This window comes from Lepus europaeus, chromosome 1, assembly GCF_033115175.1.
Source record: "Lepus europaeus isolate LE1 chromosome 1, mLepTim1.pri, whole genome shotgun sequence".
NCBI classification, from domain to species: Eukaryota; Metazoa; Chordata; class Mammalia; order Lagomorpha; family Leporidae; genus Lepus; species Lepus europaeus.
The window spans coordinates 169,135,344-169,161,507 of NC_084827.1; the positions used below are offsets into that span (position 1 = coordinate 169,135,344).

Below are 26,164 nucleotides of genomic sequence, written 5' to 3' on the forward strand. Positions count from 1 at the left end.
CTGATACAAACTATGTACAATGTTCAATAATATTTTCTACTTCCTTAACAAAAAGTAGTTTTAATCTTTGAGGATAATCAAGTTACTAAGAGTAGACACCAATACACCAAACAAAAGTCTACGTGACACCATCTATTTAGTGACCATTAAATAATTGTGTGTTTGTGTGTGTTTGTCTATGTATGTATTTATGCACACAAATATACATGTCATTTTAGAATCTTGATATACAAGTGATTTATCTTCCTCTAGTGTTTATACACTGTAGTGAAAGAAATTAAAAATTTGCAAAGGTCAAAAATACTGTCAAAAATGTCTAGACTATTTGATATAGTAGAATATAAAGAATATTTCCTACATTATAAATTAACAGCTCATAAAGGATGGTCCTAGCTTACCAGTATAGCCAAACATGTTCATGGTGGGCTATAAACTGATTTATGGGGAAGGGGAATAGGTACCAAGTCCAATTTTGTTTATGGGTAGACAATACCAAACTCCACCCAGTTCCATTTTGTATACACCTAGTGTCTCTTATGAAGAAACCGATAACTTAGAATTATTATAATTTTATACATTTTTTAAAAATGTTATTAGAGTAAAATTTTTAATTTAACATACTACTAAGACTTCTGTTTTGGCAAAAACTGCAAAGCTCCTCAGGGGAAATGCTCAGTTAAGAATTCAGGAAGATGCCTGGTTATCATTACCTTACAAATGTTTTCTGACATCAGTACTCAATTATTGTTACTGCCATCATTTCATGATAGAAGAGTAGTAATTTTGTATTTACTTGCCTATATTTTCCTAAACAACAAGTCCAAAAGCAAGTATGCATTATGGAATCATGTATATTACAATATACTTTTTACTAATAATTAATATCAATAAAAGCCTATACAGTAAGAACTTCATTGGTGAAATGCTACCTTTGAATTTACAGTATTTAATCAATTTGTAACAGAAAATAATGCTAAAGATATTTGTATTTTTATGTTTGTAATTTTAAAAACCATATGTGTAGGTTCAGACTCTTGCATCCGTTATGAATGATACCCTTTCCTGGAATATGAGAATGTGCGGTATGTGTGCAGAAGCTATTTTCTGAATCCCTTACAATCCCAATAAGTCTCAGTCAAAAAAAGTCAAAAGGTTTACATAACTATAATCAAAAATATGAAAACATTTTAATGTGCATTTGTTTATATCTTCACTGATTACCTGAAAAAATTCTGCAGACATTTCCAAAAAAGGAGCCTCAAAATCTTCTTCATAGACTGATCTTCCTTCAAGACCTAAAATCATTAACATCTGGCAAGCATTTCTTATTGCGCCTCTGTCAAAAGAAGTTAAATCACTTGATAGTCAAATTATATTAAAGATTCATATGAAAATGCAAAAGTAATTAGAAATACTGTAGAACTTTACTTTTATCAAGGTGATCACTTTCCCATAAGCAACTCATTTATAATGTAATAATGTAGTACAATTTTTAAAATTTTCTTTGAGAGGCAGGTGTGATGGGAGGGGGGAGAAAGAGAGAGAGGAGAGAATGGGAGGAGAAAGAGACAGACACAGTTCTTCCATCTGATGGCTGATTTCCCAAATGCTTGCAAAAGCCAGGGCTGGATCAAGCTAATCTCAGGAGCCAGGAACTCAATTCTGGGTTTCCCACATGACAGACAGGGACCCACGTACTTGAGCCATCACCTGCTGTCTTCCAGGGTACACAGACAAAGGAATACAGAATCAGGAGCTGGGACTCAAACCCAGGCACTCAGATTTGGGATGCAGGTGTGCAAAGCAACATCTTAACTGCTTTTCCAAATGTCCTCCCCTAGAGTAATTTTGTTTAGAAAGCATACATTGAATGCACAGCTATTTAACCTCAAGTTGTTCTTACCCTGCTATAACTTAGAATTTTTAAATAAAATGTTTAAGGAGTCAAATATTTCTATATGTAGAAGCAGGAAAGTGAGAAGTGTAGACAAGCAGGTTGGGATGTATTTATTGCCAGACATGGATTTACAACATACAGCTACCCCTAGGCTATAAATTTTTCTGCACTAAATGACTTTTGGGCAATACTTATAAAACACCAGAACTGAAATAATTTTACAAGTCTTCATCTAACAGCTGCATCAAAAACAGAGAAGGAGAGAAAGCAATCTTACATGTTTAAAGTCATTCTAGCTGAAGCATCACAAATATGGCATGGAAATCATATCAGGAAGGGGGATGGAATATGACTGAGAAGTATAGTTCTTAGTCATTTTAGATTGTGTTCAACATTTTTCTTCAAAAATGGTAAGAATGAAAGCTAGATCAAAGCCCTTAAAGAAAATAAGTAAGAGCAGAAATAAAAATGTTATTATGCAGCAAAAAAGAAACAAAATGTCAGCAGAAAAAAATATGAAAACTCAAAAGGGAAGACTAATGACTGATTTGTCTTTAAAGTTCAAAACAAAAGCTTAGGATGATCTCTTCTAAACATATAACAGGTGTGTTTCAATTCTAGGCAACTTTTTATTTTATTTTTTTATTTTATTTTTTGACAGGCAGAGTGGACAGTGAGAGAGAGACAGAGAGAAAGGTCTTCCTTTTGCCATTGGTTCACCCTCCAATGGCAGCCACACCGCGCTGATCCAATGGCAGGAGCCAGGTACTTATCCTGGTCTCCCATGGGGTGCAGGGCCCAAGCACTTGGGCCATCCTCCACTGCACTCCCGGGCCACAGCAGAGAGCTGGCCTGGAAGAGGGGTAACCGGGACAGGATCGGTGCCCCGACCGGGACTAGAACCTGGTGTGCTGGCGCCGCAAGGCGGAGGATTAGCCTAGTGAGCCGTGGTGCCGGCCCAATTCTAGGCAACTTTTTAAACTATAACACAAAGGTTTTTGAGGATTTTAAGCAATGTGATGGATAGTCAAACCTTTCTTAAAGTAAAACCATGACAGTCAATTGGTTCTTCAGATATAACCACTAAAAACCCAAACCACAAGAGTAGAAAGATAAATTATACCTGTCTACAACTTCTCCTTTGCGCTCTCTTGCAATCATATCCAATAGAGTTTGCCGAAGATGATCCCTAATACAACCATAACGCACAACTTGATCTCGAAAAATAATTAATCCCAAATTGTAGACATTCTCCACATTATTTTGTTGTACATATACACGGTCCTGTAGTTAAAATAAAACCATATAAATGTGAATAGTTTTCACAAATATAATTACTATAAGCTACTATAACAAATAAAGCAAATAATATTCCAAACTTAGTTATCTTTCAGGTGAGAAACACTTCAAATTATCCTTAAGCAATGAGGTATTTTCTAAGTTATTTTAAGTGAATCTTTACAATTCGTAATTTTTATACGGTTATTGAAACAAGTAACGACTATAAATAGTTGCCCACTTACATTAAGAAAAAGAGGTGGGGGAAAGAGAGTTGTAAGCAATCATCATACCCAGGGACAGAAAGGTAAGCAGACAGCAGAGGAAAAGGCAGACAGTGAGGCAGGCAGATCACACTTTCTCCCCAAAGTCAGAACATGCCCAGACATGGTTCTTTCTTAAAAACTGTACTTGAAGATCGTATTCCTCAAAGTAAAATTGAGAGCTGAAATATGACTTAAGCTGACTGCCACTAGTAAGTATTAAAAGGCTATAATACATTTGGTTGAACACTTCAAAAAGTTCATGGAAAAGGTAATTAAGAAATCCATACAGTTTTTTCATATTTCCCATTAACTTTTAAAGACTTGCATGTATGGGTATCAAAAAATTTTTGGGAGCAGAATCAACTTTTAAATTCCATATTGCAAGAAGATTTTGAAGTCTCTTCATAACAGCATTAAACATTACATATTTAAAACACCATTAATATTATCACTTCAAACAGATGACTTGTAATCATCACTTTCAAGTTCTTACTAACCTGATTCTAGGTATCTCACTGTCTATAGTACAGATAATCCAGAATAAAGGGCTATTAAGGTCTCTATTTTATGGATTATTTGAAAAACTTATATATACATTGAAATATATTAACATACAACTACTGTTTTTCATGTACAAGGAATTAGTAATATAATCCCTTTCTGTCCTTAAACAAGGGTCTCTATGTTGGCTGAGTGTGTCAACATTCTGAAGTTATGAAATTATTACGTGTTCATTTGTAAGTACTTCGCAAAGAAAACCATAACTTTCCTCAAAGAAATCTATAATCAAAGAACAGTTAAATATCATTACAAACACTGATCTTTGAACTTTCTGAAACACTGTATTATATACACAAGCATACTTCAGAAAGTTCGTGAAAACATGGAGCTAAAGGTAAGGGTTTATTTGAGGACAGAAAAAATTTTTCCAACAAAAAGTACTCATACTTGGCTTTTTTTAAAAAAAATTATCTACATCTTTACAATGTGTTATCACTTTGTTTTTATGTATGTTTATTTTCATCTACTGGAAAGAAAGAGCGGGCTAGAGAAAGATCTTCCATCCACTACAGCCAGGGTTGGGCCAGGCCCAAGTTAGGAGCTGGGAGCTCCATTCTTGTCTCCCAAGTGGGTAGCAGGGGCCCAAGTACTTGAGCCATCATCAGCTGGCTCCCAGAATGCATTAGCAGGAAACTGGATCAGAAGTGAAGTAGCCAGCACTCAATCTAGCCCTCCAGTATGGGAGGCAGGCATCCTAGGCTTAACTTGCTGGGTCACAATGCCTACTCCAAACACATACTTTTACTCCATGTTTCTATTAACTTTTTTAAAGTAATTACCTATAAACTTAAAACATTACAGATAACACCCATCATTAATAATGTAACTACAATGGTATTAACCAATCTTCCAAACTTAATTCTCTATGTGCAGCCTTCATTTTAATACATCATTTCTCCAATTTTCTCTCTTTGTTCATCTTAATGGCACACATCAGTTGGCACAAGGAAGGCTATTCTTTTACTAGCATCTTTGGTGTTCACTATTCTACATTCTATATAATTTTTGCTCAAGCTCACATTCTTCAAATATTGACATCAGCTTTAGTGAGCTCAAAATTTTCACAGATGACAGTTTTCACTAAGTTCACATTTTTATCACCAAGATCTTAAATTCAAGTCTTTCTCTGACTATAACACTCCTTTCTTTTGATGGTTCCCATCCTTTCTGAACCTCCTCTTCACTCTTTAAAGATTTATTATTTATTTGAAAGGAAGAGATACAGAGAGGCAGAGGCAAAGAGAGGGAGAGAGGTTGTCTATCCACTGGTTCACTCCCCAAATGGCTGTCATGGCCAAAACTGGGCTGCTTCTTCTGGGTCTCCCACACGGGTGCAGGGGTCCAAGGACTTTCACTGCTTTCCCAGGCCATAGCAGAGAGCTGGATTGGAAATGGAGCAGCCGGGATGAGAACTGTCGCCCATAAGGGATGCCAGCACTGCAGGCGGCAGCTTTACCCGCTACGCCACAGCGTTGGCCCCTCTTTACTCTCATTGTAAACCCCAGGCCCAACTTTTTCTCCACTGTCATCCTATCTTCCTTTCAACATAAAACAAGATGTATGACAATTTATTATGAAAATAAACATTCTTAACATTACTTAAGGTATTTTAAATACTGATTTTTTACAGTTCTAAATATAAAATTCTGCAGCACAGAAAAGCACTACCTCCTTGGAGAATCACAGTTACCCAATGTAACCAAAACTAGCATCTAGTTGAATTAAAGACAGATGGTAAAAAAAGGCAACTACTAAACATTTTAAAACATAAATGTAGGCCGGCGCTGTGGCTCAACAGGCGATAATCCTCCGCCTAGCGGCGCCAGCACACCGGGTTCTAATCCCGGTCAGGGTGCCGGATTCTGTCCCGGCTGCCCCTCTTCCAGGCCAGCTCTCTGCTGTGGCCCAGGAGTGCAGTGGAGGATGGCCCAGGTTCTTGGGCCCTACACCCCATGGGAGACCAGGAGAAGCACCTGGCTCCTGCCTTCGGATCAGCGCAGTGCGCCGGCTGCAGCGTGCCGGCCGCGGCGGCCATTGGAGGGTGAACCAAGGGCAAGGGAAGACCTTTCTCTCTGTCTCTCTCTCTCACTGTCCACTCTGCCTGACCAAAACAAAACAAAACAAAACAAAAAAACATAAATGTTCACTCATTTATCAATGTGTTCTTTGAAAATAAGTTTCATGGCTAGAATTATCTTTCTGATATATATCCTCACATAATATATTGCCATTCTTGGTTTCAATTTCATTAGAATAGAGCATGAACTAGAGACATGTATAAAGTCATCTAAATGTAAAATCCTTCTAGGTTTTTATAATTTACACTGCAATGTTTTTAAATAACTCAAACCTAATCCAAATCTCTATGTAGTAATTTGCCTTTCTCAAACTCTTTCAAAACATTCAATTTGGATTGTCAAAGAAAAAACTTCTATTGTTTTTCACACCATTTTTATCAGTTTACATAAGTATTAACAAGAAGTATAACTGGCATAAAAATGCTTGAAAACAATACAACTTTCAGTAAGCACAACAGAATAGAGAAGGATCTAAATCTGTGTGAGAAGTTTCCATCAGATGTTTTACAGCTAGAACAGGAAGTACTGGTAATTTTAGTCAAGTACTTTAAGTTTCAACTACACAAGGATTCTTCAAAAATTCAAGGAAATATGGCTGCTGATTCACATACTGGCTGCTCCACACTTTTGATCCAGCTCTCTGCTAATGGTCTGGGAAAAGCTCCAGAAGGCGGTTTAAGTATCTGGTACCCTGCCATTCATGTGGAGACCTAAATGAGGCTTATAGCCTTGGCCTGGCCCATCCCTGCTGTTGTGGCCATCGGAGGAGTGAACCAGCAGATGGGAGATTCTCTCTGTGCCTCCCTGGAACTCTTTCAAATAAGTAAATAAATCTTGAAAATGCATATTATAAAAAAATCATGCATAGATCTTAAAAATTATTTGCACCAAATAAGCTTACCAAGCAGTGTTCAATGTTTTAGGTGGAAGGACACACAGAACATTACCTACAAGAATTTCAAAAGGCTTACACAAATACTCAGTGAATCAATGTTGCAGAGCCATTTTTTAAATATTTCCTTTTTTTCATTTTGCTTTGCTCTAGTATAATTTATGTACCATAAAGTCTCTGTTAGGAAGGACAGTGGGACAGTGGAAGGGGGAGCAAGGAAGGAAATATTATGTTCTTAGAATTGTATCTACAAAGTGTACACTGAATCTGCTACAAACTAATTAAAATTAATTATATTTAAAAAATTAAAAAGTTCACGAGAAAATATACTTCAAGGGGGTGGGTGTTTAGCCTAGAGGTTACCAACTCCTGTTCTGTACTGGAATAACTGGCTCCAATTCCTGGCTCATGACTCCAGTCTCCTGCCAATGTAGACCCTGTGAGGCAGCTCACAGTGGCTGCTCAAGTAATTGGATTTCTGCCACCCATGTCCATTCCCAGCTACCGACTTTGGCTACTAAAAGTTGTGGCAGGCACTTGAGAAGTGTATCAGCAGACGGGGGTTCTCTTGTCTCACAAATAAACAAATAGAAAATGTTTTAAATAATACAGTTCAATAATATAGAGAGATTTCTAGAGTTGTGTGAGCACTGTCATAATCTGGTTCTGAAACATTTCCATCCCCCTAAATAATTCCTCAAGCCTAGGCTACACTTCTAGCACTCCTACTTTCTCTATATATAAATTTCTTTTTCTGGACATTTCATATAATTATGTGTACTCTTTCGTGTTAATTTTCTTTCTATAAAGTTTCTAAGGTTTATTAATGTGGTAATACATGCAAGTATTTTGTTCTTTTAAGTACTGAATAGTATCCCATTATATGGATATGATTCATTTTGCTTACCCATTCACAAATTAAAATTTTGGGTTATTTTCAATTCTTGTCTATTATGGGTAATGTGACTATGAACATTTGGGTATATGGACATTTATATGTGAACATTCATCTTCATTTTTTTTTTCCAAAAAATTATTTCTTTGAAAGGTACAGTTACCAAGAGGTGGGGGAGAGACAGAGAGAGAACACCTCCATCAACTGGCTCACCACCCAAATGACCAAAACATCGAGGGCTGGGGCAGATTGAAGCCAGGAACCAGGAGCTTCATCCAGATCTCCAACAAGGGTGCAGGGACCTAAGCACTTGGGCCATCCTCCGCTGCCCTGCCCGGAGCATCAGCAGGGAGCTGGTTTGAAAGTAGAGCAGCCAGGACTTGAACCAGCACCCAAAGGAGATGCTGGCATTGCAGGCAGTGGCCTTACCCGCTATGCCACAATGCTGGCCCCTCGTCTTCATTTTTCTTGGTGGGTCCTAAGCATGGATTACTGGGTTGCAGGATTTTTACCAAGCTGTTCTCTAAAGTGGCTCCACCAGTTACGGCAAATTTTTGAATATGAAAATTACACTGGTAAGAATATGAAATGTGGAGTTAGGGATTCTTTTATGAAACCTGACTCTACACTTAACTTGTTGAAACTCTTAAGTCATTCTGGTCCTCAGTTAAACACAGTGGTGCTAAGGAGAATCTTTACAATTTTAATATGATCATCTATGAAGCTTAATCCTCTTACCAAAAATTAATGGTCCATGGTGAGGGATCCAAGATGCACTGCACAACTATTTATTTCCTTTCTATTTGTTATCTATCTCCTAAGCAGTGATGCTACCACCATTGAAAAAGGTGCTATAATGTCTGCTATCTCAAGTTCCTAGGCAAAAAGAAAGAAGGGGATCAGGAGCAGCTGATGAACTAACTACTCAGTATGCTGGTATGGGGGAATGGATACTTCAGTAGAGGAAGCTAAGTATGATCAGAACACAGCTGGATGGCAAGGCAGAATCTATAATGCAAAAGCTAAACCTTTGTTTTTCAACTTGAGATTGTCAAGTTGTGTATAATGATTATAATTAAATGACATAATATTAAGAAAATCTAATATTAACAATGAAATCTGATTATAGAAATCAGAGAGCTAAGAAAGAAAAATTCAGAAATTTAATGTGGTAATATGAAACCATTAATACTAAACAGTCATTTATATTAAAGGTTTGATATTTATGATTTATTACCATCAAATAAATAAGGGCTATATAGTAAACTGAAAATATTTGCTGCCTGAGCTTTTTTTTTTTTTTTTTTTACTGCTTATTACCACAATCAAAAGGAATCTGGCCCATCATCAAACAACAGCATTTTCCCTAAAACTCTTAACAGGACTCTCCCTTTGTTAAAATATAAGTGGTAGCTTTTATGCAATGCAATATTAATGCATTAATATTAAATTAATGTATTAATATTATTAATGTATTAATACTAAAACACTGTAAGGTTTTTATTTTTATATTAATGTATTAATATTAATATTAATGTATTAATATTGAAAACACTGTAAGGTTTTTATTTTTATATATATATTTCCAAGTTAGCATTTAACTTTTTTTTTAAAGATTTATTTATTTATTTGAAAGTCAGAGTTACACAGAGAGAGAAGTCTTTCAGCCGCTGGTTCATTCCCCAGTTGGCCGCAACGGACAGAGCTGCACCGATCCAAAGCCAGGAGCCAGGAGCTTCTTCGGGTCTTCCCCGCGGGTGCAGGGGCCAAGGACTTGGGTCACCTTCTACTGCTTTCCCAGGCCACAGCAGAGAGCTGGATTGGAAGAGGAGCAGCCCCGGTGCCCATATGGGATGCCAGCACTGCAGGTGGTGGCTTTATGCCCTAAGCCACAGCGCGGGCCACAGCATTTAATTTTCTTCAACAGACTTTCTGAAGTCCTGGCTCCAGTTAACTTCTAACTGGCTATAAATGCAATTCCCCAAATATGACAAAGATTAAGAAACTCAGCTTGACAAAGAGAAAAAATATTAAAGCCGAAGTTTAAAATACTTTAATCTCGGCCGGCGCCGTGGCTCAACAGGCTAATCCTCCGCCTAGTGGCGCCAGCACACCGGGTTCTAGTCCCGGTTGGGGCGCCGGATTCTGTCCCAGTTGCCACTCTTCCAGGCCAGCTCTCTGCTGTGGCCCAGGAGTGCAGTGGAGGATGGCCCAAGTGGTTGGGTCCTGCACCCCATGGGAGACCAGGAGAAGCACCTGGCTCCTGCCTTCGGAACAGCGCGGTGCGCCTGCTGCAGCGTGCCGGCCGCGGCGGCCATTGGAGGGTGAACCAATGGCAAAAGGAAGACCTTTCTCTCTGTCTCTCTCACTGTCCACTCTGCCTGTCAAAAAGTAAAAAAAAAAAAAAAAAAGAAACTTTAATCTCAGGCTACAGGCAAAGTGCAGTTTGTATGATCTGATATTAATCCTTGTCTACTGAAGAGAGCTTAACAGAAATCAAAAATTGGTAGTTTTCATCTGCTTTTTTTATAACCAAAATGCAGGCATTTTAAATATAAAATGTTCTGAAATACATATTGAAAGCTTAATGTGTGAGGCAAAAATTTTATTTACATAAAGAGATGTGAGTTTCATCACCACAGACATAAACCACATTTTACATTTCTATTTATAGTTCTGTATCATGGGTTGCTATTAAGCCAACTAAGCCTGCAATGGGCAAGAACCTCCACAGACCAGGTGGGTCCTGGGGGGAGACAAGAAGAAATCAATGATGGGAACTACCTCATGTCCCTCTTCAGACAAGGCTAGGCAGAAGTCAGACTGCTTCTAAATCTGTCTTCATTCATATGGTTAGCTGACAAACCAACCTATAAACACTTCACCTATAACACAACATCTGTCTCACAATACATTCCACTGATTTTCACTTCTAGTATCAAAGGAATAGTTTTTTAAAGATCAACTTCCCTGACAAGAGCAACTATAAGTTAGATTAAAAATAGGGTGGGCATTTGAAACAGTGATTAAGGATCACTTGGAACACCTGCAATCAATATCACAGTACCTGCTCCTCATTCCAGCTTCCTGCTAATACACACCTAAGGAGGCAGCAAGAAATGACAAGTCCTTGGATCCCTGCCACCCATTTGGGAGACACAGATGGAGTTCCAGGCTCTTGAGTATCAGCTTTATAGGCAGTTAGGAGATTTGTCTCTGCCTTTCAAACCAATTAAATATATATAGTTATGACAAAATACACTCCTCTGGAAAGCTAAGCTTATGCAAAGTCAAGGACTGCCTTTGTAATTGGGCTAAATGCCTTCATTACTCAGGGAGTGATAACAAAATCAAAAGATCAAAATAAAAACAAACTTGAAAAAATAAAATTCAGAAACAGCAACTCTTACTGCTTATTACATGCAAAAAAATGTCCAGTAAGGATGAGTATTTTCAAGTTATTACATTATAGAACAGCAAACTAGGATACACGGCTCTGAGTACAGTAAAGCAGTGTACCCAAGGAAAGAAACAACTTACAAATTCTTTCAGTACCATCCATATCTAGTGTTTCATTTGAACCATGCTTGCTTCCAAGATTAAAAGAGCATTTGGAGATAAATTCCAAAACTAACCTCTGGGTCACACTCAAATATAAATACAACAGTCCTCTGATTCTATTACAAAGTTTAAGGAAACTACATTTTTGCTTTTAAAGTTCAGTAGGTTCAGTACTTTTAACAATATAAATAGTATTAGCACTCATTCTACATTTTCCTGGCCAGTCCCACTTAACAGCCACTTCTAGCAACTGCCATTTATTTAGGTAAAGACCACAGGTGAAAATGTTGTAAAAAGCTGTGAAAGTTGGTGTATTTTAAAACTGTCAAGCTGGTATTCAAATTCTTAAGTAATTACTCTTTCAGTTTCTTGTTCTCAAACTAAGTGTTAAACTGTGTTTTCATCTTTTTAAAAAGAGGACAGAAAAAGAAAAATGTAAGTTTAGGGTTAAAAACTTTTACCAATATTAAATACTTATTCTGCTAATAACAAACTATAGATAAACCCTGAAAACTTAAAACTTGTAATTTGTTTAAAAAAACAAGCAAGTAACTGTAAAGAGCAAGTCTGTTAGAACATATTTGATTCTGTCTCACCAAGGTAATCATTAGACCATCTATCAACAAATAAAAAAATTGGAATGTTTTCAAACAGTTTACTTTGAAACCATGCAATATAAACGGCAGGTTAAAAAGGTTTAACAAGGAAATCAGAAACAGAAAACAATAACACACATACACATAGAGAAAAGCAGCAAAAAGATTCTATTACAGAATCACAGTAAGAGGGGAGTGTGTCTAATCAAAGTTTAAAGAATAATCCCAATATTTTCCACAATGCTAGGGAACTACATTTTTCGTTCAAACTTTATTTATTCATGTGAAAGGCAGAGTTTGAGGGAGAAGAGAGACCAATAGAGATATTTTCCACCTACTGGTTCACTCCCTAAATGGCTGAAATGACTAAGGCCAGGCCAGGCTGAAGCCAGGAGCTTCTGAGTCTCCCACATGGGTGCAGGGGCTGAAGGAGTTAGGCCATTCTCGGTTGCTTTCCCAGGCTCATTAGCAGGGAGCTGGATCAGAAGGGAGCAGCTGGGAACTGAATGGACAACCAGATGGGATGCTAGAACTACAAGCTGTGCTTTAACCCACTGTGCCACAGTGTCAGCCCCAGTGAACCACATTTTTAAAAAGAGCACATTGTACAGATAGATTAACTTTTTTTTTTTTTTTTTTTTGGTCGACAGGCAGAGTGGACAGTGAGACAGAGACAGAGAGAAAGGTCTTCCTTTTTCATTGGTTCACCCTCCAATGGCCGCTGCGGCCAGCCCGCTGAGGCCGGCGCACCGCGATGATCTGAAGCCAGGAACCAGGTGCTTCTCCTGGTCTCCCATGCGGGTGCAGGGCCCAAGCACTTGGGCCATCCTCCACTGCACTCCCGGGCCACAGCAGAGAGCTGGACTGGAAAAGGAGCAACCGGGACAGAATCCGGTGTCCCAACGGGGACTAGAACCCTGAATGCCAGCGCCGCAGGCGGAGGATTAGCCTAGTGAGGCACGGCGCCGGCCAGATTAACTTTTCTTGATCTAACAATATAAATGGTATCTTTAGTAGAAAATCACAGGATATGGTCAAAACCCTGTTGTGAAGACTTAGACACAACTTAAGCTCAGTCACAGTTTCCACCACAGTCAAATGGGCTGCTCACACCCGTTGTTTGAGGGCTGTGAAGGCTTTTAAGAAAAACAACATACTACTCAAGAACCAGACAGCTTGTTTTCAACTGTTCCTCTGCCTTGGTGTAACCTTGGTTATGTGCGGTCTTAGGTTCTTTATCTATAAAATAACATCTATCTCAAAATGCTATTCCACACATGTTCACTGCTGGTCTTAAAAGAATTTATAAGACCAACTCCCCGGCGCTGCCGTAGCTCAATAGGCTAATCCTCCACCTGCGGCGCCAGCACACCAGGTTCTAGTCCCAGTCGGGGCGCTGGATTCTGTCCCGGTTGCTCCTCTTCGAGTCCAGCTCTCTGCTATGGCCCGGGACTGCAGTGGAGGATGGCCCAAGTGCTTGGGCCCTGCACCCCATGGGAGACCAGGAGAAGCACCTGGCTCCTGGCTTTGGATCAGCGTGGTGCGCCGGCCGCAGTGGCCATTGGGGGCTGAACCAACAGAAAAGGAAGACCTTTCTCTCTGTCTGTCTTTCTCACTGTCTACTCTGCCTGTCAACAACAACAACAAAAAAGACCAACTCCCCCAGCAAGAACTGTTAAAGCTGGATAAAAATAAAAAGCTACCACCTCACACTTCTTAGGATAGGTAACATCCAAAATCCACAGAAAATAATGAGTGTTGGTAAAGAGCTAGGAAAACTGGAACTCCTGTACACTATTCATGGGAATTTAAGATGGTATAGCTGCTGTAGAAAACAGTATGGAAGTTCCTCAAAAAATTAAGAATGATATGATCCAGCAATTCCATTTCTGGAGATAAACCCCAAAGAACTGAAAAGCAGGTTCTTGAGGAAATTTGTACACCCATATTCACAGGATCATTATTCACACTAGGTAAAAGGTAGAAATAAAACAAGTATCCAGTGATGGACAAACAAATAAACTACATATGATGATATTATTTGCCTTTAAAAGGAAGGAAATTGACATATGTCATAGTATGGATGTGCCTTAAGGATATTATGTTAAACAAGCCGAAAGATAAATACTTTATGATTCCACTTAAATGGGATACCCAAAGTGGTCAAATTTATAGAAACAGGTCAGCATTTGGCATAATGGTTAAGACACCCATGTCCCACATCAGAATGCCCTGGGTTCAATTCCTGTCAAAGCAGAACATGGGAGGCGGCTGTTATGGCTCAAGTAGCTGGGTTCTTGTCAATCAAATGAGATCGGGATTTAAGTTGCTGGCTCACAGTCCCAGCCACTGAAGGCATTTGAGGAGTGAACCAGCAAACTGGAGCTCACTCTGTCTCTCAAATAAATAAATTAAAAAAAAAAAAATCACAGAAATAAAAGTAAAATGATGGTTGGCAGGGGACAGAGAAATGTGAAGTTATTGTTGAGTGGATTCAAGAGTTTCAGTTTTTCAGGACGTAAAGTTCTGGGAACAGATGGCTGTGACAGCTGCACAAAAATTGAGTGTGGTTAATAGCACTGGACTGTGCACTTCAAAGATAAGTAAAATAGTGAATTTTCCATTATTTTACAATTTAAAAACAAAACCCTCAAGTCCCACTGTTTCATAGCATCAAAAACAACCAAGACAACCTGGATTTTTGGAGCCAAGAATCTAGAGAAAAGGCAAGGATACTGAGAGGAGTCTCATGTTCACCTTCACGGGGTCCCATGGGTCATCTGCTATATTTGGAGGACTGGAAATAAAAGGACAAGCAGAAAGCCCTAGGTGAAGTTAGCTATGGAGCAGCTAAGATTTAAGAGGCCAAGGTTATGAAGGTGAGAGAAACAGGAAGAAAGAATCAGAAATTCTGCAAGTAATGTTCCCACTGAGATGTTTATTGACAGATCACCTAAGCAAGTAGTTGAGACACCAAAAAACAAACAAACAAAAAAAAAAAAACCAAAAAAAAAACCCTCCCCAAAAACCTCACAAAAAACAAAAACCCAGCCCACAAAAACCAAACCAAAACAGTGAAACAAAGGAGTGCCAGAAGGCTAAAGAGGTGAGCAGAGACTATGGCAGACTTGCAGTACTGAAGAGTGAAGAGATCAATGTCAGTAATGTGGAAAGCAACCTGGTAAAGAGCTTGGGCTTTTCAGCTGAGATCTCAGAAAAGCTATGTCCTGTGAATAAACAGGCAAACTGAAAACAAAACAGTACTAACAAAGCCTGAAACATCATGGTGATCTGTTCATACTTTGCCTTCTTGACAGAACAAAATTAAACTTCCTTTGGAAGGAGGTATCATTCAGAACCTCCACAATTTTCATATACAATAATGGCATTTAATCCAAAATTACAAGGCTTGTCCCTCTCTCTCCACAAAAAAACAAACCAAACCCCCCAGGACACTCAGGATTGAATAATTGAAGACCCATGGGGAAAAAAATCAGGCAAAGAGTTCTAATGTTCTTATACTACCCAGAATGTGGTAAAAAGCAAAACAAGACAAGAATGAATACAATGTATACTGTAGTCTCTTAAGTAATTCCTACAGTAATAATAAAACATGAATAATAAGCTATAGGGAAGGAGATGGCATAATGAAACCTACTTATTAACTTAAAGCCCCCAAAAAGCTGGAATAAGCAACAAAAAATGGATGAAATAGAAAACAAAACAGTGGGATAGCAAATTTAAACCCAAATGTAAATAAGCCAAATGCTTCAATTTAAAAACAAAGACTGTCAGATGGAGTTAAAAAGCATGTTACTATCTGGTGCAAATGACATACCTTAAATAGAAGGGCACAGAAAAGCTGAATAAAAAGGTTGGGAACTAACTCATCATTTAAATATTAACCAACAGAAAGACATTAGGACAATATCAAATAACACAGACTTTAAGGCAAGAAGTACTATTGGACATATAGAGGGATATTTTTATAGAACTAAGAGTCAATTCGGGGCCAGCACTGTGGCTTAGCGGGTAAAGCCGCTGCCCACAGTGCTTGCATCCCACATGGGTGCCAGTTCAAGTCCCGGCTGCTCCACTTCCAGCTCTCTGCTACGGCCTGGGAAAGCAGCAGAAGATGGCCCAAGTCCTTGAGCCCCTGCTACCCATGTGGGAAAGCTCCTGGCTTCGGATCAGCACAGCTCCTGCCTGTTGTAGCCATCTGTGGAATAAATTAGTGGATGGAAGACCTCTCTCTCTCTCTGCCTCTCCTTCTCTATTTAACTCTTTCAAATAAAATAAAATCTTTAAAAAAAAAAAGTCAATTCAACAAGAGAAAACATTCGTAAATTTACATACATTTATAAACCTCAAGTACATAAATTAAAAGGAGAAACAGACAAATCCATATGAAGTAGACAGGCATACAGATTAAAACTGATTAGGAGACCATGCCTTCACCATGCTCCTGTGTGATCTCATGCCCCTACCTGGCCATACCTGAGTGCCCGCAGGCCAATCAGGTTAATTAACCACTCCCCTTTGAAAGTGGATTAAAAGCTGGGACAGGGTGTCTGGCCCTTTCCTCCTTCCTCTTCACTCTGGCCTCTTGCCAGTAGGGGGCTGGCTGCAGCCCTGCGCCTCCAGAGCGTGTGGCCTTGGGCCACTTGCCCCATGTTTCCTGTCCCAAATGCTCTTCCACTTGGCTGGTTCCTGGTACTTGGTATGAGCCTAGATTTACCCCTCTCATAAATAAAGCCCTCACTCTCCTATGATTTCTCTCACTAAATAAGCTTAAAATGTACCATGCTGCCTCATTCATTTATGCCGGTATTTAGAATTCTTCTCTAAATATTAGGCAAGAACCCACTCAGGCTTACTAATATTGGGATTTATTAATAAGTATATGGTGACATCATATGGCACCTGAAATTCCAATATCACATACTCCAACCTGAAGATTTTAACATTTCTCAATAGCCGACAGAAGGAAACAAACAAATATCAGTAAGAATATAGAAGATGTAAACAACATGGTTAATAAATTTAACCAAACTGGTACTTACACTTCATCTAATAAGTCTAAGTTAAAAAAGTATAATTAATAGAAATTTAAGCTCTTCACCAAAGACACCCCCCTAAGAAAGGGAAAAGGTAAGTCCAGAATAGAAGACAGTACCTTGCAATTCATATAACTGATTTAGGACTTTTAATGAGTCTTGATAAAGAATTCAGACAAAATACTAGGAGGATGACAAATAATAACTTTTTAAAAATGGGCCAACGATTTGTGCATTTTAATGTTATATATCAACAAACAAACTTTCGCTCAAATTAAGTATTTTCAAATTATCATAGGGCTGGTGGATTAATAGGTGCATAAGAGTAACTTCTATGGTATCGATAATTTTTGGTTGAGTTTCTAAGTATTCCAATAATGAGTTAAGTATTGAGTCTAAGTATTCCAATAATAAGTTTTAAGTAACTTCTGATCACAAATAGGAGGAGTCTTTAAATCTTAGAATAGTACCTGATATAGTAACACACATTCAGTAAACAAATGAACTTATGCTCACTGCACAAAGGTGAATGTACCTCAACTCTGAGTTTATCATAAATTCTATTAAATAGTCAACTAATACAATTCTGCACTGAGGTGGTACAGCAAAGTGGGAAAGACCACAGGCTTTGACATCAAAAAGACTTGATTTAATTCTTTACTTCAGTTATTTAGCAACTTAAATACACTTGTGGATTAATCTCTCATCTCAACAATCTTCTTAAACTCCATTTCTTAACCCACAAAATAGAGATTCTGACACTCAACTTGAAGGACAGGTATTTAAAGCATTTCATACAGTGATAGAGCTATGAAACTAAAGATATTTATTGTTAGATACACAGAAAAGTATTTTTTACTTTTTCAAAGAAATGAAAATAGGAATTTAATTTTGGTTTCCCAAACCACAACTTCCTGAAACAGCAACAAGAAGAGGAGGTACTGTGAGGATTAAATGAATTTATATACTGTATTTGCCTAAAACAGCGCTTGGTACACACATAATGACTACGTAAAGAGTTATCAGCTCTTCTAAGTGATATGGGTAGATCCCTAGCCAACCAAGGCCACATAAACTCATTTTAAGGAAACCTGTGATCCAAAATTAAAACTAATCTACCTACACTTTCTAACTTCATTACCATTTACAAGACATCACATCCAGTTGTTCACTTTCAGTTTTAAGATGGTGTAAAACTTCAGAGCCAAAAGGATTCTAAAATTTTAAATCATATGATTTATCCTTAACTAGATCCAACAGATTGGTTTTCAGCCACCAATAAAGCCTGTGAAACTGTTATGCAGTATGTGGATCCATACATGCCTAAAACCAGAAAGGGTCCATGACTTTTCACCACTAACCAATGGATTTTCATCACTCTCAAAAACATAAAAACAAGTTTTTATCCAATAAATTATTTTCACAGATAAGGAAAAAAAGAATCTTACCCAGAGAGGCTAAATAAAAGTTGTGTGCCTTAATTCAGCATTAAGTATTTTCTTCACTACTCCAAACTACTTATATCAACTGGAAGCAGTCCATTTTATGCATTGAAGCTTCATTCCCTGTACTCCACCAAGAAATATGTGCTCTATTTCTGACTCTACAGGCCTGCCTGCTTTGTGCTGAGCAATGTGAACAGCACATAAATACCTGCTTTCCTAAACAATCTGCTAATCACCACACATAGAAAAAAACAGCTACTAGAACATGGTGGTCAACGTGTTTATGGTTCTATTACTTTGTTTCAAATAGGAACAGAAAAATATTAAATAACAACTTTAAACAGCAAGAAGAATGAAACAATTATGTAGGACAAAAACAGAACAAAAAAGAAACAAGAATTGAGAAGGAAGGCAAGGAAAAAATCCTAACTTTCAAGCACATAATATATTAATGATGTAGTGGCTTTCTTTTATATAAATGCTTAGTACCTGGCTTTTGCCCTTACTATAAAAAGATGTCAGCATAATGGACATTATTAGTCACGGATACAAAAATTAACAGCATATGAGAAAATCCTGTCTCAAATGTATCATTCATGTAAAAGCAGAGCTGGTAAACATGTTCAACAGATATGATGCTTAATAACCCAAAAGTCATGGGATCCTATTTTGTTTTTTAAAGATTTGTTTGAAAGGCAGAGTTAGAGAGAGGCAGAGACAGAGAGAAAGAGAGAGAGGTCTTCCATCCACTGGTTCACTTCCCAAATGGCTGCAACGGCCGGAGCTGGGCCGATCTGAAGCCAGGAGTTTCCTCTAGGTCTCCCATGCTGGTGCAGGGGCCCTGAGGACTTGAGCCATCTTCTACAGCTTTCCCATAGCAGAGAGCTGGATCAGAAGTGGAGCAGCCAAAAAAAAGAAAAAGGAAAAAAAAAATGACTTAAATGAACGATCTCTTCGAGTGAGATCACAGCGGAAAGAATGGGCCATCAAAGAAAGAGGTACCTTTCTCTGAGGGGAGGAGAGAACGTCCACTTTGACTATGGCCTTGTCTAAATAAGATCGGAGTTGGAGAACTCAAGAGGCTTCCACAGCCTTGGCAACTCATGACAAGAGCCTTGGGTGATTACTGACGCGATAAGAGTGTCATTTGTTAAATCAACAGGAGTCACTGTACAGTTGCTCCCCATATAGGATCTCTGTCCTTAATGTGCTGTGCTATGTGAATTAACGGTATAACTAGTGCTCAAACAGTACTTCATACTTTGTGTTTCTGTGTGGGTGCAAACTGTTGAAATCTTTACTTAGTATATACTGAATTGATCTTCTGTATATAAAGATAATTGAAAATGAATCTTGATATGAATGGGATGGGAGAGGGAGCAGGAATGGGATGGTTGCGACTCTAAGTTATGGGGGGGAAAATGCTATAATCCATAAGTTGTACTTTGGAAATTTATATTTATTAAATAAAAGTTAAAAAAAAAAAGAAAAAAGCTGGGACTCGAACCGGTGCCCGCTTTACCTGCTACACCACAGTGCCGGCCCCCTATTTTCTTTCCTTTTCTTCTTTTTTTTTTTTTTAAGATTTTATTTATTTGAAAGGCAGTTACAGAGAGACAGAGGGAGACAGAGATCTTCCATCCACTGGTTCACTCCCCAAATGGCCAGAACAGCCAGGGCTGGACCAGGTAGAAGCCAGGATCCAGGAACTCCATCTGGGTCTCCATGTGGGTGCAGGGTCCCAGGCATTTGGGTTATCCTCTGGTATTTTCCCAAGCACATTAGCAGGGAGCTGGATCAGAAGTGGAGCATCCAGGACAAGAACCTGCACCAATATAGACTGCCTACATTGAAGGAGGTGGCTTAACCCACTGCATCACTGCACTGACCCCTACCCTATTTTAAGAATTCATTCTGAAAGCACAGAAGGTATCAAGAAGATTTTTAATCAACCCATCTATCCTCTCCAGAATATAGCTATTTTCAAACTTCTCCTCATGTACATTCTAGAATACTGGGAAGAAATGCTTTTTGGAGCTAAAAGTATCACAATCTACAGACCCACAAAGTCCATCATCTCCACATTCTCATCCTAACTTCTCACCTCCAAGGCCACACACATCCTCCTTGGCAGCCTAAGCAAATAGCTTATAGTATTTCCTATTGCTTTTCTTTTTTTTTTTTTTAAATTAAACTTTTATTTAATGAATATAAATTTCCAAAGTACAGCTTATGGGTTACAATGGCTTCCCCCTCCCAAAACTTTCCTCCCACCCACAACCCTCCCCCCTCCCGCTCCCTCTCCCCTTCCTATCACATCATGATTCATTTTCAATTCTCTTTATATATAAAAGATCAGTTTTGTATATATTAGGTAACGATTTCAACAGTTTTCCCCCATATAGCAACACAAAGTGAAAAAAAAAAATACTGTTGGAGTACTAGTTATAGCATTAAATAAGAGTGTACAGCACATTAAAGACAGAGATCCTACATAATATTTTTTTTAAATTAATTAATTTTCTATGCCATTTCCAATTTAACGCCAGGTTTTTTTTTTTTTCATTTCCAATTATCTTTATATACAGAAGATCGATTCAGTATATAATTAGTAAAGATCTCATCAGTTTGTACCCACGCAGAAACACAAAGTGTAAAAATACTGTTTCAGTACTAGTTATAGCATCACTTCATATTAGACAACACATTAAGGACAGATTCCACATGGGATGTAAGTACACAGTGACTTCTGTTGCTGACTTAACAATTTGACACTCCTGTTCATGGCGTCAGTAATCTCCCTAGGCTCTAGTCATGAGTTGCCAGGGCTATGGAAGCCTTTAGATTTCGCTGACTTTGATCTTGTTCCGGTAGGGTCACAGTCAAAGTGGAAGTTCTCTCCTCCCTTCAGAGAAAGGTACCTCCTTCTTTGATGGCCCCTTTCTTTCCACTGGGATCTCACTCACAGAGATCTTTCATTTAGGTCTTCTTCTTTTTTTCTTTTCCATGGTGTCTTGGCTTTCCATGCCTACAATACTCTCATGGGCTCTTCAGCCAGATCCGAATGCCTTAAGGGCTGATTCTGAGGCCAGAGTGTTGTTTAGGACATCTGCCATTCTATGAGTCTGCTGTGTCTCCTGCTTCCCCTGTTGGATCCTTCTCTCCCTTTTTGATTCTATCAGTTAGTATTAGCAGACACTTGTCTTGTTTGTGTGATCCCTTTGATTTTTAGACCTATCTAAGCCATCGAATGTGAACTGAAATTGATCACTTGGACTAGTGAGATGGCATTGGTACATGCCACCTTGATGGGATTGTATTGGAATCCTCTGGCACATTTCTAACTCCACCATTTGGGGCAAGACTGATTGTGCATGTCCCAAATTGTACATCTCCTCCCTCTCTTTTTCCACTCTGAAATTTAACAGCGATCACTTTTCAGTTAAAATTTAAACACCTAAGAATAACTGTGCGTTATTTACAGAGCTCAACCACTAGTACTAGAACAACAACAACAACAACAAATACTAAAAAGGATAAAGTATTACATTGTACATCTAGAGTCAGGACAAGAGCTGATCAGGTCATTGTTTCTTATAGTGTCCATTTCACTTCAACAGGTTTCCCCTTTGGTGCTCAGTTGTCACCGATCAGGGAAAACAAATGATATTTGTCTCTTTGGGACTAGCTTAATTCACTCAGCATGATGTTTTCCAGATTCCTCCATCTTGTTGCAAATGACTGGGTTTCATTGTTTCTTCTGCTGTATAGTATTCTGTGGAGTACATGTCCCATAATTTCTTTATCCAGTCTACTGTTGATGGGCATTTGGGTTGGTTCCAGGTCTTAGCTATTGTGAATTGAGCTGCAATAAACATTAATGTGCAGATGGCTTTTTTATTAGCCAAATTAAGTTCCTTTGGGTAAATTCCAAGGAGTGGGATGGCTGGGTTGTATGGTAGGGTTATGTTCAGGTTTCTGAGGAATCTCCAGACTGACTTCCATAGTGGCTTAACCAGTTTGCATTCCTATTTCCTATTGCTTTTCTAACAAGTTACCAGAAATTAACTGGCTTAGTTTTCTCTTATAGTTCCAGAATTCAGAAAATGGAAAGCAGTTTCAGTGAACTGAAGTCAAGAGGATGCTGCCACGTTCTTTTTGGGAGCTCCGAAGCAGACTCTACCTCTTTGCCATTTTCTTTTTCTAGTGGCCATCTATATTCTGTTGCTAGTGATCCCTCCTCCATCTAAAAAGGGCATGACCCATGGCCTTTCCCATGTCACCTTTCCTCCAACTCTCTGAATCCCCTCTATTTCTTAAGGACCCTTGTAATTGTATCAAGCCATGGGAACAGCCAAAGGATCAACTCACCTAAAAATCCTTATCCACTTGTACAAAGTTCCTTTTGCAACATAAGGTTAACATTCCCAGATTTTAGACACTAGTAATGGATATGCTGGAGAGCAAGAGTACTTTGCAGTCAAACACCTCCCTCAAGCTACCAATTACTCAGTCATATGCTTCTGTTACTGACAGTACCACGTTCTAATTCATTAAGGAGACTAAGCTTCAGAAAAGTTTCTGTTTCCCTCATCTTCACAAAATTGTTGCTTCACTCTACCTCACCTCTTTACCCATCCTTGACAACTTTCAAATAGTTCAAGGGAACAGTGATCCTCCTCTTTTCCCAGGTTACTTTCTACCTATGCCTTTGAATTTAGTCCCTCTAATCTTTAAGGATAAATAACTTGCAATAGAACTCTACCTTTCTTGTTTGTGAATATGACTGAAAACAGAAATATTCAAGAAAAGACATAAAAACATCTTTGAAATTCACCATAAGGTTTCATGCAGAAAATTCTACTATTAACATTCTATTAACCCCAAGGTAGCCTACAGAATACCACCTATAAATTTAATTTTCCTTTGATATTATATTAATTCTTCTGATTCAAGGGGAAAAAAAACAATCCAAATATTAATACTTCTAGATTATATCAATTATTAAGACCATTAAATAATTTAAATAACGAATATTCTGTATGAAATGCTGTAATTTTTTCTAGTTCATTAAGCTTTTACATAATTAAAACTTCACAGGAAAGTTACATTAACTACTCCCAAACAATCTTAAAACCTAAATATGCAATCATTTCCTTAAGAAACAATGACTGAAAAGTAACAAATCTGAGTAAAGCAGATATTACAAACTCAAAAGCCAATAGGAGCCAAACAGGTAACACAAGTCTCAAACATCAGGAATAGGCAGAGTGCCAGAGCTACCATCAAGACACAAATATACCTTCTCGAACAGTGAACCTGTCAAACAACAAAATTACATGGAAAAAATTTTGACCAATGATGCCTCCATGAAATTGAAATTTTATTCACTTTCAAGACTTGAAGAAAAAAAATGTGTTCTATATGGTATCTACACACTTATGCTCATAAATGACATTTTAGACACAGACACATCCAAGAGTAAAAGTCAACCAGCTGAGTAGGTAGTAGTTGGGTGTCTGAAACTGACACTCAAAATTCCAACAGTCAAAGCCAGTAATCACAGGAAGAAGAAACTTATAGAGGCTCTAGGGAGGCACAGCCAGTGTACCTGGGATACGTGCACTATCCAAGTTACTATGAATTAAGCTATCTATGATAGTAACTGAGGTCATTAGGAAAACAAATTTTTTACTGTTGGAAAATTAAAACAACAAATTTATCTTACCTAGGGGAGCGATTATAGAGTGGCATATATTTGTCAAAATTCATCCTGAGCAATCCAGATCATTGCAACATACATGAATTGTATCTTTATGTTAAAATGCATTAACTGCATATTAAGCATAGAATATTATGCATAAAATAACAGAATAGAGGATATGAAAATGAAAAGTATTTACCTTGTAGAACATGAGGATATGGATACTTTAATTTCTCTTTGAATCTAAAATAACATTTTTAATAGAAATTTTGAAAAGCAATGGCCTAGGGGCTGGCATTTGTGGTGCAGCAGGTAAAGCTGCTACCTGCAACACTGATCCCATTTGGGCACCAGGTTCAGTCCCAGCTACGTTACTTTTAATCCAGTTCCATGTTAACGGCCTGGAAAAAGCAATGGAAGATGGCCCAAATGTTTGGGCCCTGCCACCAGCACGGAAAACCTGGATGAAGTTCCTGGCTTCCGCCTGGCCCATCCTTGGCTGCTGCAGCCATCTGGGGAGTAAACCAGTGGATGGAAGAAATCTCTCTCCCTCTCTTTCAAATAAAATAAGTAAATCTGTTAAAAAAAGAAAAAGGAAAAACATACTATAGGAAAACATACTATACAACATCTGCATCAATTCATGAAAGATACATATATGATAACCTAGTTTGTGCAAGCAGATATGCTATATGCTTAGGTGTTTAGAGTATAGGGGTTACAGACATTTTCCCCATATTCATAAAGTTCAGACTACTGGGAAACCATGCACTAAACAGTTACTGCAGTAGTACCCCTTTATTCACAGTTTAAATTAACCATGGTCAACAATGGCACAAAAATATTAGATAAGAAACCAACAAATAAATCATAAGTTTTAAATTGCACACCGTTCTGAATGGCATTATAAAAATCTAGCACCATGATACTTCACCTGACCGGAAGTCAAACATTCCTTTGTCCCTTGTATCCATACTGTGGTACCCCTCATCCCCATCAATTGTCAAAGTTTCACAGAGCTTGTGTATGCACAATCTTTATTCTACTTAATGACCCCAAAGTACAAGAGTAGTGATGCTGACAATTATATTACAGAATATTGTTATAAATATATTTTACTATTATTTATTATTGTTAATTTCTTACTGTATGTAACTTATAAACTGGATTGTATCACAGGAATGCATGCACAGGAAAAATACATACGGAGTTTGGTACTATTCCCAGTTTCAGACATTCACTGGGGGTCTTGGAACATACCCCACAGATAATGGGTTCTACTATAATAAATATTACAATGGAATAGTACTGAGTACAAAAACTGAGAGCAACTGCACTCAGTGAGGAATACATGGGTCACACAAAATCTACATGGAATGTAAGACTTAAAGGATAAAGAATAAGTCACAGGAAGAAAAGAAATGTTCTAAAACATTTCCAGATAGAGGATATGTGTGAGGATTCTACGATAAAATGTAAGGATTTCAGTAGGGCAGTAACATGATCAGATTTGTTAAAATAGTAACTCTGAGAATAATATGGAAAACAAAATAGAAAAGAGCCCAATGAATATTTTTAGAGTAGTTGTAAAAAACACTCCTACAGAGAAATGAAGGTGGTTTGTTCTTAGCTATTAGACATGAAAGCACAGAGAAATTTCAGATTCTAGCAACAGATGTATAAAGAGAGGGAGGTAGAAGGATCTGACAAGAGTGAGCTCCAAATTCCTGGTATAAACTAGAATGACAGTGATTATGAGTTTATATGGACACATCAAATGAGTGTGGCTTTCATACAATGAAGGGAGCCATCAACTAGACAAACACAAGTCTGAATCTCAGAGGCTAAGGCAAGAGACATTATTTGGGAATTATCTGCACAGAGTCACAAGAAACTATGGGAGTGAATAACATGAAGAGAATGTACTATGAGAA

At 38.1% G+C, this 26,164-nt stretch overlaps 1 protein-coding gene across 1 annotated transcript in view; it reads right to left on the minus strand.

Moving 5' to 3' along the window:
• The window catches only part of CUL3 (cullin 3), a 139,466-nt gene that overhangs the window by 38,454 nt on the left and 74,848 nt on the right, over window positions 1–26,164 (minus strand). The window contains exons 4-5 of the mRNA XM_062192901.1: window positions 3,021–3,181; window positions 1,222–1,336 (exon numbers count right to left, since the gene is read on the minus strand). Of these exons, the coding sequence (XP_062048885.1) occupies window positions 1,222–1,336; window positions 3,021–3,181 (276 nt within the window). The remainder of the gene's footprint in view (window positions 1–1,221; window positions 1,337–3,020; window positions 3,182–26,164) is intronic.